The sequence below is a fragment of the Hippocampus guttulatus genome, chromosome 2, assembly GCF_054856545.1.
Source record: "Hippocampus guttulatus isolate MCC_2025c chromosome 2, RoL_Hgut_1.0, whole genome shotgun sequence".
NCBI lineage: Eukaryota > Metazoa > Chordata > Actinopteri > Syngnathiformes > Syngnathidae > Hippocampus > Hippocampus guttulatus.
Genome location: NC_141262.1, coordinates 28,352,222 through 28,369,463, shown reverse-complemented (window position 1 = coordinate 28,369,463; position 17,242 = coordinate 28,352,222). Strand labels below are relative to the sequence as shown.

Here is a 17,242-nt window from a genome sequence, read left to right as displayed (position 1 = left end):
TGTATTTAGTTCCCTGAGTTTCTGCCAGTCTTAGTTGGGTCATTGTGAGCATACATGTGCTCCTGTCATGTTTTGTTTCCTGCTGTAATTTGGTTTGATACTTGTGATTTCCAGGCATTTTTGAGTACTTCGACTTCGTGTTTTTTCCATTGTACTCCTGTGTGTAATTTTTAAACACATTTTGGTCAATCCACCCTGCCTCCCTGCTTTTTGGGGTCCTACAACTACCATCTCGCAAAACGTGACACTTTGTACACTCTATCTGTAAGTAATAATTATTTTGCAGCTTTCTCACTCTTCCTTTTTTTTTTTTGTGGGGGGGAATTGCAAAATGTCCTATTTTCTTTGCTTTTTGGTCAGAAACGGGCATTTTTGGTGAAACCAACCCACGTTCAACTGCTGATTACCGAAGGACAGAAAAGCTCCATGCAAGAAGCTTGTTTTCTGCTCAAGATCTCTCTTCCTTTGGTAGGTTGTGTGCCCACATGAAATCTGCGAACGTTGAACCACCAATACATGGGGGGTTTTATGTCGTGTATGTATTTTTTTTGTGACATTTTGATTTGGTGGAGTGCCGTGAGATTTTTCTCCTGAAAGATATATGACCTCCACTCAATAAGCGTTAAAAAACACTCGGTAAGCGCGCGCACCCGAGCTTGTTTCTCCCCAAAGCAATGAACTTTTAAAGACGAGACCACCTGCCAGTGTGGACTTGCAGTGCGACCGACGACGCCACGGAAACACAAGATGGGGCTTAAAGAGACGACGTAAATCAAGCGGGTTGAGGGAATCTGTTGGGACGCCACGCACTTCATCATGGCCTTCCTTTGCTGGGTTGACGCGATTGAGGCCAACGCGCGAACAAAGTTCATCAGCTATATCACTTGTGACAGGGATGAGGTTGAGGCTCCTTCAGCAGACATTCTCCCAATGCGGTCTTTTGTGGCGTTTCAATTCACTTGTCACAATATGACTCCCTCATTAAATTTGGATTTTAACATGTGGAAGATGGTGACTTTTTATCTGGAGAAAATGTATCAATCATTAATTCCGACATCCTTCTGGCAGACTTGGTTCTCTTGTGACCTCGCACAGTAGGCGGGGGACACCCTGAATCGGTTGCCAGCCAATCGCAGGGCACACAGAGACAAACATCCGCGGTCACACCCACACCTAGGGACAATTTAGAGTGTTCAATCAGCCTGCCATGCGTGTTTTTGAAATGTAGGAGGAAACCGGAGTACCCGGAAAAAAACCCACGCAGGACCGGGGAGAACATGCACACAGGAAGGCCAGATTAAACCCACGAACCTCTGCACTGTGAGGTCGACGCGCTAACCACTGGAACACCGGGCCACCCATATACATATACTGCACACACACACACAATAGGGCCAATTTCGGTGTAACCCACCCGTGCACTCGTGCTGCAGACCCTTGCCGTAGTATCCCTTCTCGCAGATGCAGTCATAGCGGCCGGTGTGCGTTCCGCACTTGCAGCTGGCCATCACGTCACAGCAGTCGCGACCGGCCTCGCACAAGGATGAGCATCGGGACAGATCCTCCTGAATGTAGCTGCCCGTAGGGAGATCTTGGGAAATTCGAGGGGGAGGCATTAAAATCCATCCAACATCAAGACGTCTCGTTCCCACTCATGTGACAAGTGAGCAAGCATGTGACTGAAAGCCTCCAAGTGCACTTGGAGGCTTCTTTGCCGACTTCATGACAAACGTGCAAGAGACGCAGCGAGACTGGGGCTGCTTTCTGGGTTCTCACGGCCTCATCCGAGTCTGCCTCTGATCTTTTACGACTGCGTCTCCCCACTTCAGCCAGACAGCCTGCAAGTCGATGCTCGGGATTTACAGTTTTTCCACATTGTGTTATTTCTCAGCCGTTTCCCCAAATGGATTAAATTCATTTTGTCTGCAAAATTCTACCCCCAAAAATGTGAAAAGTATTTTGGGTTTTGAATCTTTCTGATTTCATCGTTTATACTTGGGCAATGATGCCATTTGTCAGCCCATCGATGGCCTTTTGCATTATCTGTTAGCATTAAGCTAGCGCTAGTGAATTGCAAGAAGGAATGATGTCTTTTGTTTATAATATAAAGCATGTAATTATTTAGATTTTGTGTTCCTGTAAACACTTTGAATCGAGCACATTTCAAAGTGTCTTTTCGGAGAACGGCTTATCTGCTAAACGTCCTGCCATGGGAATCCCCACTCCGTCTTCATGACTGCTGGCATGACTTGAAAGCGCAACACACCTCAACCGTTTCCATCTGAAAATGTTTGGACATTCTTCATCGGGCCTATGTGTGTCAAGTCACCACCTTGAAAAAGTACATTTGTTATTTTATTGCTTACTTGACTTTCAAAGTAACGTAAGTTTTTATTTTTTAGATTTTGGTTAGACTACAAGTTACTTGAGTGGTTACAGCTCTGCTTAAGTCTATGGCAATTTTATTTTCTTTTTTGGTAGAATGGAGCAAAACCATTTTCCATATTTTTTTATGACAAATGTTAGGATGAGCTAAGCAACTTAAAAAAAAACAAACATCTGTAAACCTGACGGACTTTAGGATCGGATTGTACACGTCTTTCCATTGGCTGCTTTATGTGATATAAAGTCACTTCCACCGATGCCAAAGTTACATTTGCCCTGACAATATTAATTTGCCCGACCTCTTACCTTCATGCAGCGCCCGGCGAGCCAGCGCTTCGAATTCGGCAAAGTTGTGCAGCAGGTAGCAGTGCTGGTCTTTGGGGTGAGAGGCCATGTCGTGCAGCTCTCGGATGTTGCCCTGCCAGATGCCCAGCGTGAAAATTTCCACGCCGCGCTCCCTCAGAGCCGCCGCCACGGGGCGAGGATCGCCGCCATTGGAGTAGCCGTCGGTGATCAGGAAGATGACCTTGCTGGCGTTTGTACGGGAATGGCGCAGGATTTGCTATAAGGGGAGACAATCGAAATTCATTCGTTGGCTGGGAAAATAATTCCAACGGAAAAACATTTTCATAAACATAATCAAAATGAAAATGGTTTCAAAAAAATATGAGAACTAAGTGATACCACACATAGCGTTTATCAAACTCACTCAAACCAACTGTGATTATAGCAAAAATGTCCTTCCTTTTCCCCTTTTCAATAGCACACGAGCTTTTGGCATTCATTTTAAATCGAGTGATTTTGTGAATTGCAGAATAGTTTATTTTACTTTATTGGACAATTCCTTTTTTTTTTTCTTGCACTTAACAAACACTCCAGATGGGGAAAAAAAACTAAAAATTGTAAAAACTAAACTAAAATAAACCCTTTTCCAAAAATAAAACCTGATTATAACTAGGTGAATTTAAAAAGTCCAAAGGAAACCAAAACACCAAACCCCATCGAGGGACTTGATCTAATTGAGTGAAATGGGGACAAGCAGGACAAGAAAATTATGGCCGGGGTGCACATAAAGTGCAAGTTAGATAATCACCCAGGCCGGGCTCGAGCCAAACGGGCAGGACTCGCGCGAATATCGACCGACGTCACACGCGACCGCGAAAAGCAGCCCTCAATTGTAGGCTGCTTCAAATGCCGACCTCAGCAGGAGCGAGGAGTGAGAGAAAATGCGAGAATGGCCTCAAACTGTCATGATTTCCCCGACAGACAAGCCAGCTGCTCGCCAATGGTCCAAAACCGCCCAAAACACTGGGCAGACGCCGATACGGTTCCCAAATTAACTTGAGCTGCGCATTTACAATCCGGCACATACAATTAGACGGTGAGGCACTTCTTTTCAGGGGTCCTACAAGCTCAAAGTCCCTCGCTGGTTGGTGGGCCGTGGAACCAGGTGGTGTCTCGACGCTCGGGATGACGGCGGCTCAGTTTGGCTCTTACCAAAAGCCGGAAAAGTGACTACTACTGGTCTTAGAGCCAAGGAACTATGTTGTAGTGAGTTGAGGAAATGATATTCGGACAAAAACTGAGCTTTGCCACCATCTTGTGGCAATGTGGTGCCAAGGAACTATGTTAAAGTTAGCTGAAGAGTTTCATTTTAACCAAACCAGTTTCTTTGTGTCTAGGAACTGGGTTGAAGTTAGTTGAGGCGTTTCGACAAAAGTTGTGCTTTGCCATCATTTTGTGAGATCTTAGTGTCAAGGAACAATGGTGAACTGAGCTGAGTGGCTTCATTTAGGCAAAAGTCGTGCTTGTATCATCTTGAGGCATCTTGGTCACAAGGAGCTACATTGAAGTGAGTTGAGGAGTTTAATTTTAACCAAATACGTTATTCGCCTCCATCCTGTGGAGTCTGAGTGTTAAGGAACTGTGTTGAAGTGAGATGAGGTGTTTCACATAGACAAAAATAGGACTTTGTCGCCATCTCGTGAAATCTTGGTGTCAAGGGGGTACAGTACTTTGAAGAGAGTTGAGAAGTTATATGTAGACAAAAGGAGTGCTTTGCCACCATCTTGTAACACCTTGTTGCCAAAGAACTACGGTGAAGTGAATTGAGGAGATTCACACTGACAGTTTTGTGGCATCTTGTATGTCAGAGTGAGTTGAGGCGTTACATGTGGACAAAAGTGGTGCTTTACCACCATCTTGGTGGCAAGGGCCTGTTTTGAAGTGAGATGAGGAGTTTCACTTCGACAAAATAAGTGATTTGGCACCATTTTGTGACATCTATAGGCAAGTGCAATCTATTTTGGCACGGGTGTCAATCGCGCAGCTTTTCCGTGTTCAAAGAGATCAGGGGAACACATTGTCACTTCCAACTTTGTTCTGGTCGGAGTTGAATCAGTATTTATTTATTTCTTAATTACGTAAGTGTCTGTACAGATTGTTGAGTGCCTTCGCCACCTGTGAAAACAAGGGCTGATTTTTGGGTCCAATCCTAGGAAAGAAGGACGTGACGGGTGTGACGAGGCGAAGGAGAGAAAGCTCTGGCGGTGGCTGTCTAATTGGCCAAAGGTTATGCGGCCTTGAGCAGCAGGAGCCTAATTACAGAGGCCACGAAGCGAGGCAATGCGGCAGCGAGGGAGGAAACGGACGGCTGCCTTCAACCGTCAGCGAACTTTCCGTGGCACCGCTCGCTTAATATCGTCGCCGGTCAAATGTAAAAGTACGCTGCTCTACTACACAAAAACTTCATGCTGGTATAAATACAAAAAAAATTGCAACAAAGAAAAGTTGGAAACACAGCTTGTGCTCTTTCTTTTTTTCACCCACAGCAGAACTGGGAAGAAAATGCGCACATTGTAAGTGAAAGCCATTTGTTCCAGTGACGCCAGCTGGAGTTGAATCGCTATTTGATGCGCCAAATAGAAGAGGAGCCATAAAGCACGGAATCCCTGGGTCTTAGAAGAACGTGCGGAGATGAGGCTGAAAAGCTCATGCGCGCCCTTGTGTAAACCACATTTGATGAAGGATAACACAATAAATCTTGAAATTGGAAAGTATAAGCAAATTTAAAAAAAAACAACCAAAAAAAATACGTTTCTTGAAATTGTTTATTTTTATTGAGAATTCGATCATTTATAACATTTAAAATAAAATATGTTTTAAAGGTTCTTGGGGGAGAGGAAATGTACAAAAGAAAAACAATAACAAATTCTTCCCCAAAAATATGTCTTAAAAATTCCCTAAATAATTTTCCCCCAAATATGTAACCCCCCAAAAAATAAGTTTGACTTTTTTCCTCTAACATTTAAAAAATATGAATTAAAAGAAAATTATTTTTATGAGACAGCAAAATTATTTCAACGAAAAAGCAATTACCCCCAAATTTTACTCTTGAACAAAAACACTTTTTATTGGACAAAAATAATACTTTTTACTACTTTATATTTTTTTCTTGCCTAAAAAATACAAAACTAACAAAAATGAATTCTAAAGAACAGAAAATATATATTCTTGGGGGAAAAAAAACCTTTAAAAGTTTTTTCCCCTTTAATGAAATGTAACCTCTTAAAATAATTGTAATTGAAAAACTAAATTTACATTAAAAAAAATAATGAAATTCTAAACCTACGTAAAAGTATAGACTTAAAAATATTTTTTTTCTCCCAAAATGAAAAACATGGAAGAAAATAAGAATTTAACTAATAACAATTTTAAAAATCCTGACTATAAACGGTACATGACGGAAAGCACATAAGAAGCCTTGCCGTGCATTTGCCCTGTCGGCCATGTTGGCCCAGGTCCAAGGGAGCGATAAGAAGCTGCCGACAACGAGCGCATATCAGTGTGTGTGATTTGGAGACGAGAATGACAGAGTGCGTGTTGGAGGAGTGCTGATAACAACCAACATGCCTGCAGAGATTTGCAGTAAAAACGTCAACAGACTCCCGTGACTTGCATCCAGCATGACCGGAGATACGGTCATTTTTGGGTTGTTGTTGATTTATTTTATTTTTTTGCATCCACCAAATGCACCCAAAACAACAGCAGCAATCCGACCACATCCGTTCAGAGAAGAACCTCCAAGGCACACTCGCACCCCCCTGCCCCCATTCATTTCGGAAGTGAGAGTGCTTATTTTGACAAGCTATCTGCTCCGCTCTATGCTTTCGGTAACGCAAACATCAACATGCGCAACACTCCACCGGCGGTGCTTCCGAACAACATTGCGTGCGCACAATCTCATTTCAACATTCCATGCAGTCTGACCGAGTTGCTATGCTACGCTAATATTTTGCTTGGGTCACAATAACGCCAGTTGCAAGCTGTGTGCAACTGGCTTCTATGAGCCTGCTAGCAGGTCTTGCCAAGACGTCGCAGCTAAACTACGGCACATTCAAGTGGGCTTTTACTGCATTTCCTTGAGTGGCAGAGATCATGACTGCCGCGCATCATTGAAGGTGACAGCCCGTACCGTCAAAGCCACTGGCGGCCATTTCCTTTGGAGGCCCCCTGACCCTGCCAACAAACTATTTGCCTTTAAAGCCTCAGCACCATTCACATCTCCACACCTTGGCTGCCGTTGGTTTATCAGCGCACCGCGTACACGTCAAGCGTGGGACAAGGCTGGCACAGCGATTGCAGAGCGCTATTTTAAGCCTCGGGTGGGTGGTGATTGCAGGCGTTTGGGTGCTGAAGTGGACTCGGTGGAACGCTTTAGGAAAGGGTCTGCGGTCATTTCCAGGGGTACTTCAATGACATATTTGGAGTGACTTCTTGAAAACCAGCATTGCGTTCTACTTTCGAGGTGCTCCACGAACCACCGCCGAGTTGTTGTCCTCCTGCGCTACAGAACGGCGGCAGTCTTTGACGTAGACAAATGGGCTTCCATTTCCTCGGGTCGAAGGCCATCACGTCTGTTGAACTCGGCCGACCTCGCGGCGCGGATTTCTGCGCCTTACCACGTCGTCTGTCAGCACGCCGCCGCAGAGGCGCGCTTGCCGAGTTCAAAGAGCTTCGCAGTGACAACGGGCAGCAGAGACGGGTCGTGTGTCCAGACGGGGCCGAGGTTGCTCGCAACTACAAGTACAGATACCCTGGTGATGTAAAAATACTGAGTCGACCTATTTCCTGAAATAAAGTTTTACTGTCGTTATGATAACCTGGCACAGTGGAGGGACAAAAATTGTTTCCCCTCTCCTATTAAAATGCAAACCGACAAGTCAAGGAAAGATACAGTGGAGCCCACACCAGGCCATACAATAAAAAAACTCCAATACTTTGGCACCAAGGAATTGTCTGTTGGAGTGAGTTGAGACTTTTCATTAGGACAAAAAGTAGTGCTTTGTCACCCTCTTGTGGCATCTTGATGCCAAGGAACTACGTTACCGTGCGTGAGGGGAGGTTTCATCAGGTCCAAAGTAGTGCTTCATCACTAGCCCGGTGCCAAGGAACTATGTTTAAGTGAGTTGAGGTGTTTTCTTTTCAACAAAAGTCATGCTATGTGGCCATATTGTGGGATCTACATGTCAAGGAACTCCGTTGAAGTGAGTTGAGTGGTTTCATTTGGGCAGAACGAGTGCTTAGCCACCATCTTGTGCCACCTAGATGTCATGAAGTGAGTTGAAGAGTTTCATTTGCCGCCATCTTTTGACATGTTCAGGCAATTATGAACCTTCGGACAGCGCAATAGCATACCTGAAAAATAGACTTAAGTACAGTAACAAAGTACTGTTGTTACTTCCCACCATCCACCATCCATACTAGCCACCCTGCATTTTGTCTCGCCTCTATACGTAGTCACGGGTGACTGGGGAGGTGAAGGTAAGGTTTCCAGGGGTGAAAAAAAAACACATGGCAACGTACTGTCTGAAATGATGGAAACTATCTGCGCAGTCATGAATGAGGAGGCCTCGGGGTCCTTTCGCTCGAGACGCTCAGAGACTGGAAAATACGCCCAAATTTCTGGAAAATATTCCGCATCCATTTCACAAAAGAGGGTGGGAGCGCCGAGTCCTGTGAAGTAACGAGCGCTTGTCAAACAGTTAGATGGAGTGGCTGGCTGTGGCCACTGAGATCATTTTCCCTCCGGAGCTATTGAACTCTCCGCCGTCTTATCGCGGCGAGGTGAATCATCCGCGATAGCCAGGACCAGACGGAGAGGCCGCGTGGAGGCCGGCGGCAGACGGCCCCGCGAGTGGGAGGAAATGATCCTTGTTGGGATGGAGATGGCGGGAAGTGGAGGTTGCCGAGACAGGAAGCGGAGCCCGCTCTTATCATTTTATCACCGTCTGGCCTCACCACTGGCACCCTGATCAAACACTTGCACCTTGCCTCCATTTTGGGGAAAGGCTGCTGCTGCTTTTTTTTTTTTCTTCCCCCCCAGAGCAGGGGCAGAGCTACGTGGTCAACATTTGCCGCTCTCTGGGCACCCCTGCCTCTATGAAAGATTTTGATCAATCTCAACTCAACTGTATTTCTCGAGCACTTTCAAACAGCCATCGCTGCATACAAAGTGCTGTACATGGAGCAATTTAACATATACAATAAACAGTAAAACAAATCGGTAATAAAGACGGTAGAAAGCACCAAACAGTAAAACCAAGAACAAATCTAAGTCATGCTGAGTCAAATGCCAAAGAATACAAGTGAGTTTGGAGGAGGGTTTTGAAGATGGGCAGCGAGGAGGCTTGCCGAATGTTCAGTGGGAGGTCATTCCAGAGAGAGGGACCAGCAACAGAAAAGGCTCCGTCCCCTCTGAGCATCAGTTTAGTTCTTGGTACTTCTAATCATGTCTGGTCCGGAGACCTGAGGCGCCGGGCAGGTGTGTCGGGGCGGATGAGCTCAGAGAGGTAAGGTGGCACGAGATCATTTAGAGATTTGAAAACAAATAAGAGGATCTTGAAAAGAACTCTAAAATGTATGGGGAGCCAGTGAAGGGATGCCAAAGTAGGAGTTATGTGCTCCCTCTTATGAGTACCAGTCAAGAGGCGAGCAGCGGCTTTCTGGACCAGCTGAAGGCGCTTAATGGAGGACTGGCTGACTCCAAAGTAAAGGGCATTGCAGTCATCGAGCTGGGATGTGACAAAGGCATGAATTACTGTCTCAAAGTGTTCATGTGAGAGGAGAGGTTTTATTTTGGCCAGCTGTCTAAGGTGAAAGAAGCTGGATTTGACAACGGCACCAATTTGCTGATCAAGTTTGAAATCACTGTCCAGTTTAAGGCCCGAGTTTGAGACTGTTGACTAAAGATAAGGAGACAGGGGGCCCAAGTCTACAGGATGGGATGTACAAGGGCCACTGGGACCAAACAGTATCACCTCTGTCTTCTTTTCATTGAATTTCAAGAAATGTTGTGCCATCCAGGTTTTGATGCAATGCAATGCAAGTCAGTGCTCAAGATAACACAAACCCCAATCGGGGTTTCAGGAAATAAATCGCTCTCATGGAGCATCCTTGCCCAACATGCTCATAATGCAACCTGGAACAAATCCATCCATCCATTATCAAGGGTCGCAGGCGTGCCGGAGCCTATCCCAGCAGTCTTCGGGCAGCAGGCGGTGGACACCCTGAATTGGTTGCCAGCCAGTCACAGAGCACACATAGAAGAAAAACTGTCCGTGCTCACAGTCACACCTAGGGACGAGTGTTGCATTGACCTGCCATGCATGTTTTTAGAATGTGGGAGGAAAGCGGAGTACCCGGAGAAAACCCACGCAGGCACGGGGGTGAACGTCTAAACTCCACACGGGGAGGCCGGAGCCAGAATCGAACCCAGCCATGTGCGGCCGAATTTAGAATCGAGGACAATTAAGAGGCCGAAAATTCAGCACTCCGATTGGCTGATAGCGAGCGCATCAAGGCTGAGATAGAAGCCAAAAAGGAGACACAAAAGTAATGAAACCGCAAAGAAAAATGCAGTAAATTAAGATCAGCTTTTTTTTCTCTTTTTATGTGACTGACCAATGATGTGTTCTATGTTTTGAAAAATCAAAAGTGAGCCTTTAGCCCAAAACTTTGCTCGAGCCACATAAATAGTGCGTGTCCTTCAACGAAGCACTGAGCGGGTGTACTTTTGCCACCTCACAAATAATATAAGCGCGGGTCTCGTTTCACCTTGCGGTTTTCAGCCGGGACGGAAAACACACAACTGAGAGGAACGGGAGCCATTGCGCTGACTCACTGGAATGAGAGTCACGTTATTTGTTTGGCCCGCCGCGGCTTGGCAAGGCCCGCCACGGCCATGAATATCTTTAGCGCCGGTTAGCAGTTATTGAAGCGATGACATGACACAGACGGGCCCGTGTCTGTTTTACGGACGTCAGCCGTGTTGACGCGTTCGCGCTCACACCGCTCTAATGTACTCTTAATTACACGGGATGACAAACATGGAAAGACACGCAGCCGGCCCCGAAAACTTTGGGCTGTGATTAATGAGCCTAAAGGCTTTCCGGGTGAGTTTGGAAGCGGCTGAAATTGTCCACCTGCGAGTTGAAACTCTGGCTAGCCAAACAAGACTGGATCACGGCAAGAAAGAACTCCAGTAAGGTGTCTCTTTTTACCTAGACTCACGTGCCACCTTAACATCAGTTACTTTAAAAGGAAAAAAAATGTCACATTCTCTCTCTGTCTCTCTCTCTCTGCCTCCAGCCTTTTTCCTCACATTCTTCCATCCTCTTGCTCCCACTCAGTCCCCCCCAACCCCCCTCCCATAGACTTTCCTCGCGTCCTGCCCAAAGTGAGGCCATCAAGTCCGCTTGAGAAATCCAAACCTGCAGCAAGAAGGCGACCAGGCATGATGACCATGAAATGCTTTCCTAAAAAGAAAACCAACGGTTGAGGTTGTACTTTCAGAAAAAGCAGACAAACGACAGATGTTGGGCTGTCTTCAAGAAAAGACAAACTACTGCTGGTATAATTTTGTAAAAAAAGAAATTATTGATGTTGCACTTTCCTAAAAAGAAGACATACTGTGAAGATTGTAATTTCCCCAAAACAAGTCAAAACAGTGACATTCAACTTACCTAAGAAGACAAACTACACATTTTGTACTTTCCTAAAAAGAAAACAAACTATTCATGCTACATTCCCCAAAGAGAAGACAAACGATTGATGTTGGGTTTTGCTAAAAAGAAGCCATATTGTTGACAATGACCTTTCCAAAACGTTCCACTTTCACAAAGAAGACAGCCCTTGGTGTCATACATTCCAAAAAGGAAAGGCAGAAAGAAGACAAAATACTGATGTTGGACTTTTCTTTAAAAAAAAAAAAAGACAAATTACCGATGAGGAAATTTCTTTAAAAAAAGAAAAAAAGAGACCATCTATAAAGGTTGTACTTTCCTTATTTTCTGTCATGCCCCCCCACCAAGGAAAAGGAAAACATCCCCCCCCGTACGGCTATAAATAGTATAATTTGTCTATAAAATTGTTATAAGTACACCTTTGCATAACACTAAATACTTATTAACGTATAAGAGAATAAGAAAAGAAAGAAATATGGACCAACTTTATGGCCCAACTTACAACAAAGAATAGCTTTAGTTACTGGAACAGAAAAGATTTAAAGCGCATCTGAAATTCAAAAATAACATTGAATCCTTAATTTAACAATAAATATTTTTTGACTGACCATGTCAAACCATACGATACTGAAAAATAAAATGGCATAAACTCAATAACTAAGAATGCATTCAAACTAATCACCAACATTATCTCAGGAGCACAATATTAAAAAAAAAAAAAACTTTAACCAGCAAAACAAAAATATCTAAAAGAATTTGTGTTTTGTTTTTTTTAAATCAAAGATGATGTCTGGATTAATGGCAACAATGAGCATATTTTGCAATGCACAGCTTTTCAAAGCGAGGTTAGAAGCAGGACACAGCAACTCTCGGCTCCTGCTCAATGTGTAGCCAGGACCTGTATTATTAGTTTACTGAAGTAGCAGTCACCAAGCGGCATGATTGTTGGCAATATTCGGCACGTTTTCGCTGAAAAAAACTCAAGCAGCTTATCAGCGTGATTCGGGTGTAATGTCTTTAAGTGACGGCTTCATGCTGTCCACTACCAAAATTTTTCGACAAAGTAAGCACATCGATCTTCCCTTGTCTGCCACCGCAAGCACATTGAAGCCAAGTTCTACATACGCCTAGTCATATTTCCTCCCTGAGAATGCAAACTCTGCCAATGAGAGTGACACTGCCACCTAACGTAGGGGAGGTGCAACTGCAAGTTATTTTAGGACAGTAAAAAAATAAAAAAGCATGTTCCCCGAGGTCAAACGCGCCCCCCCTGACAGAGCCTCGCAACCCCCCACTATTTGAGAAACACTGCTTTAGGCAAACCTTGACTGACAAACCTTCCTAAAAAATAACTTGCGACTGATGTGAGACTTTCCTAAAAAGAAGACAAACGACTGACATAGCACTTCTCCAAAGAGAAGACAACCTACGGTACTGATGTTGCACTTTCCTGACACAAAGCATATTAAATGAGGAAAAATGTCAAACTTTCCTCAAGTGGGGGGAAAAAAGAAAGAATTCTCTGTATTGTCCCCCAATTTTCTGTCTGCATTCTTTCCACAAGCAATGCAATGCAATGCAAAAAAAAAAAAAGGGCAAAAATGAGACATCACCGCGACACATGCTGACGACGCTTGAAGCCTATGCCGAGACGGAGATGTGAGACAGAGACCAAAGAGTCGTGTCTCCACATGCAAGCCCGGTGGAAAAATGTCTCCTTCCTTTAATGCATCCCAGCCTCCGAGAGACGGCGAGGGAATCCAACACGGCCCTGTTATTATTGTTACGCAATTATCAATTAGCATCATCGCTGACGTTTTCCCAAAGAACACCGAACACAAAAAAAGAGAGTCTTGCTCAACAAAATGACATTACAGTACATGATTATTGAACCTGTGAGCCCCATGAGGTACCGTTTTGAAGTCTATGTACCTCACTATATAACTGATGAGGGAGAGTTTGAGAGTACTGTTAAAGTGCTTCAGCACCCACGCCCTCCCCCAGAGTGATTTTTTTTTTCTTGGTGGTGTTGTGGTTTTTAGAAGCTGGCACTAGGCCAGATGTCTCCTTATCAGCATTTAACTTAAGGAGGTTGAGTTGAAAAACTGTCCTGAGGGCCAAGCTGTTAGCCAGCAGATACGGTCCAAGGCTAATCGCTGGAAACACGGGAGCTGGGGGAGGGGGGCAGGGGGGGGGTCCAGTACCAACCGCTCAAGTGAGCAAAGACGACGACGTGTAAAATGTCTGGGGTGTTTTTCAACAACTTTGGGTATTTACAGTATGTATGTCCGCAGACACAAATGGCTGAAGGCAGACCGAGGCACGAGGTGTTGATCCAGCACCGGCCTTCGTACCAGCAACGAGGCTTACTAACACAACTGGGCAGCGCAGACTTGACAGATGAACCAGGCCATATGTCCTCCTCCACGCCAAGTTAGCAAGTGTGTGTTCAGCAGCATCGCATCAACAAACCATAAACAAGCTAACCTTTGAGCTGTGGTTTAGATAACAACCTCACGAGATGGCAACATGAGTCCACTCAAAAGCGCTGAAATGGACTGATAACGGTTTGACAGGCCTCCCTGTATTTGGGAACTCTTTCTCATGAGACTTGAACACATGCTAGCACACTAACAGTTGCTATGCTAACACGTAGCAACCTAGCGCACAGTTTCCATGCTCACCTAATAGTAATATAGCAACTTCCCAAGCCAACGGGCAATTGTTTCAAAGCACATCTCCTCATACTCTGCTCGTAATTTTAATGAGAATTGACGAAAGGCTAACACCTTGCCAGTTGTGATACTAACACACAGCAAGGCAGCAACCTGCTCACAGTTGGTATGCTAACATATAGTATGACAGCATTGAGGCCAATTTACAGTTTCACATCACTAGTTGTATCCTGGTAACCGCTAACAGTTGCTATTCCAGCACATAGAAAGATAGCAACACGCTTGCTGTTGGTATGCTAACATATAGTAACCACTTTAAACCGTTAAAAAGAAATACCAAGTGTGGCGGGAATGGCCAATTGAGCCTGAGAACAATGCACCAAGAATTCAGAAAATCGCATGAGGGATTACGTGGGGGATGGAGTGTTTGAGTCACCTTTAGAAAGTCTGGTCAAAATGTCTCCAGAGTAGAGCATCACTTCTATCCAACTGACTTGGGTTTGACATCTCACCCAGTTTTCTGGCACTCTGGTGAACTGTCGCCAATTTGTAGTTTGGCAATAAAAGTATTACTTTGGCATGTTGGTACGAAGAAACTACGTCGATGTGAACTGAACCGGTTCATTTAGAGAGAAGCGGGGCTTTTGCCACCATCTTGTGGCACTGGCAGGCAGTCGTAAACCATTCGAGCGCTGGGCGCTGTCGGTGGAAGTTCCCCGCAGTTGGGGAACATTGTCTTTCAAATGAGAAGTGTTCAACCGCTAATCGTCAATCTGCTAATGTAGTAAACTGCAACCTCAGATATCAAACCACATCATCTTGCGACGCCCGTGTCATTTTTCAACTCACCGCAGCTCGCTGGAAGGCTCCTTTGGTGTAAGTTCCCCCTCCTCGATAATTGATAGCTGGGATCTCCTTGTTGAATAGGGAGCACTTGTGCTGGTGCGGCTTGGGGGCCGTGATGTGGTCCACCCGCGTCACCACGTGGGTCTTGGACGAGAAGGTGACGAGGGCCACCCGCGTGTTCTCCGCCGTCACTGGGAAGTCGGAGAGCATCTTGCGCACGAAGCGCAGCTCGCTGCCAAAGTTTCCGGCGCCCACGCTGGACGACTCGTCCACCAGGAAGACAAGGTCCAAGCAGGCGCTCTTGTCACGGAGCTGGCGGACGTTGCGCTTGAACGCCACGCCGAGGCGCGCCACTTTCCTCTCGGCGCTCTCCGAAAGGTTGCCGGCCCACGACGAAGATGCCATTTGGCGTGAGGAGCGGGGCTGCACTTGGCCCGCCGTCCATACAGCCAGGACGCAAAGGACGAGGAAGCAACCGGTCCACCATGACAGCGTGGACCTTTGCCACCACATAGTGAGGAGCACCGAGGAAGGTTTCTGCGCAGGTCAAGGAGGACTTACGGAAGATCAATGCGTCCTACGCACATGACAAAAATCACAAATTAATGTTTGGACTCCCAACGTCAAACGGTTTTGCTGCTTCAGAACAGCTCCTAAATTATTGGAAAACATTTTTCACATTGCCCAAATTTCCAAATTTTGGGGTATTCCACATCTCACCAATTGAAACCATTCCTACAACAAATTTCCAAATTTTGGGGTATTCCACATCTCACCAATTGAAACCATTCCTACATCAAACTTTATTGCCAAAAACTTTTTTTTTACAATCCCCAATTTCAGTGATCTTTCTGTAGTCCACATTTTTGGGGTGACAAAATTCGCAATTCACATTTTATGGATATGCACATTTTGCGGCTGCACATTTCAAATCCTATTCAAACCATTAGAACCGTTCCGTTCATTCAGAGTTATCTCAGGACTAGTTTTGCACATTCCCTCAAAAAATCCCACACGATAGAATTTTTTACCTAATCCTTCCACATTTCTTGGCCGATTCAAAGCGGCGGAATTTGCGTCCTCGAAGGTCAGTGCGACGTTCCTGAAAAGCATCGCTTCTTCCTCAATCCAGTGCTTCCTTGGCGTGTCCCCCGCAGAGAAAAACCTCATGCCCCTTCTTTTCTTCCGAAACTCTAAAGCAACCTGTCCACAAAGGCCATCCTTTTTGGAGACGCTTCCCCTCAGTCCCAGCGTGCCGACCCTCTCCTATGTGACGCTCCGCGCTCTGAATGCCCCTTCACTCTCTTCCAGAATCATTTAGGAGGAGGGAGGAGGCAGGAATAAAAATTTGGGAGACAGAGAGAGGCTGAGGGGGGAAAAAAAGGGGGCAGTCCAGCCATGGCGGTGAAGTCATTTTTTTTTTCTCTCACCTCCCCCCTTCCATCGTCTTCAACCTCGCTCCCTACATGTGTGGACTGTCAACATTCCCGAAGAGAACAGTGGGGCCGGCGCCGCCAACCGCAAGAAAGGGAAGGATGAGGCCAAGGAGAAAGTCATACCTACCCAAAAGAAGGGAGTCTCTCATCCCTCTTTTTTTTTTCCTTTTCCCCAGAAAATTTTATCTGCGAGCAAAACAAAGACAGAGGCAAGGGAATTAATTATGGGGAGGGGGTGGGGGGGGCAATTGAACGCATCACGTTTTATTCTTGACCGATCATATCCGAATTGTTCCACATTCCACTTCAAACCACTCCAGCGTCAGAAGAGGGAGGTTCGTCTCCACAAATTCCCACCACTGCACATTTTCCATCAAACGGTCCTTGATCAATATTCCAGAGCAGGAGACACGTGAAAACGCTGAAGGACTTTCCCCGTCATGGCGCATTCAAAAGTTGTATCACAAGTAGCGCACTCCCGCTTCATTTGGCTTTGCTGATGACTCTCCACGTCCTTAGCCTCTCAAGTGTTTTGTTTGTCATGGTTGCTTCTTACCACAAAACATATTGAGACAAATTCCTCGTGCGGTTGTACATTTTCGGCCAATAAAGATGTTTGGGATCTGTTCTGATCTGAAAAGAAATCCCATTCCAATGAAATGAACAAAGACCTTTTTCAAAAGTAACTGATCCTTCCATATTTCTGTTGACCGATGCAATTTTTATTCAAACTGTTCCAAGTGTTCAGCTCATTTGTAACATACTGGGGAACAATTTCCACATTTTCACAGACAAAATTCCTACGTAGATCTTTTGATTTTGACCTTATCTTGCCGCATTTTTCAGCTGATTCAAACCATACAGTAATGTAAAACTA

The 17,242-nt window shown here is 45.2% G+C and overlaps 1 protein-coding gene across 3 annotated transcripts in view; it reads right to left on the bottom strand.

Moving 5' to 3' along the window:
• svep1 (sushi, von Willebrand factor type A, EGF and pentraxin domain containing 1) overlaps positions 1 to 16,580 on the bottom strand; it is a 65,126-nt gene extending 48,546 nt beyond the window's left edge. For 2 of the 3 annotated variants that reach the window (XM_086105313.1, XM_086105314.1), the window contains exons 1-4: positions 15,961 to 16,579; positions 14,933 to 15,506; positions 2,692 to 2,947; positions 1,415 to 1,591 (exon numbers count right to left, since the gene is read on the bottom strand). In XM_086105313.1, the coding sequence (XP_085961439.1) occupies positions 1,415 to 1,591; positions 2,692 to 2,947; positions 14,933 to 15,442 (943 nt within the window). In that variant the 5' untranslated portion in view covers positions 15,443 to 15,506; positions 15,961 to 16,579. Of the gene's footprint in view, positions 1 to 1,414; positions 1,592 to 2,691; positions 2,948 to 14,932; positions 15,507 to 15,960 lie in introns of all 3 variants that reach the window. The other variant, XM_086105315.1, reaches the window with a different exon arrangement.
• Between the last annotated feature and the right edge of the window lie 662 nt (positions 16,581 to 17,242).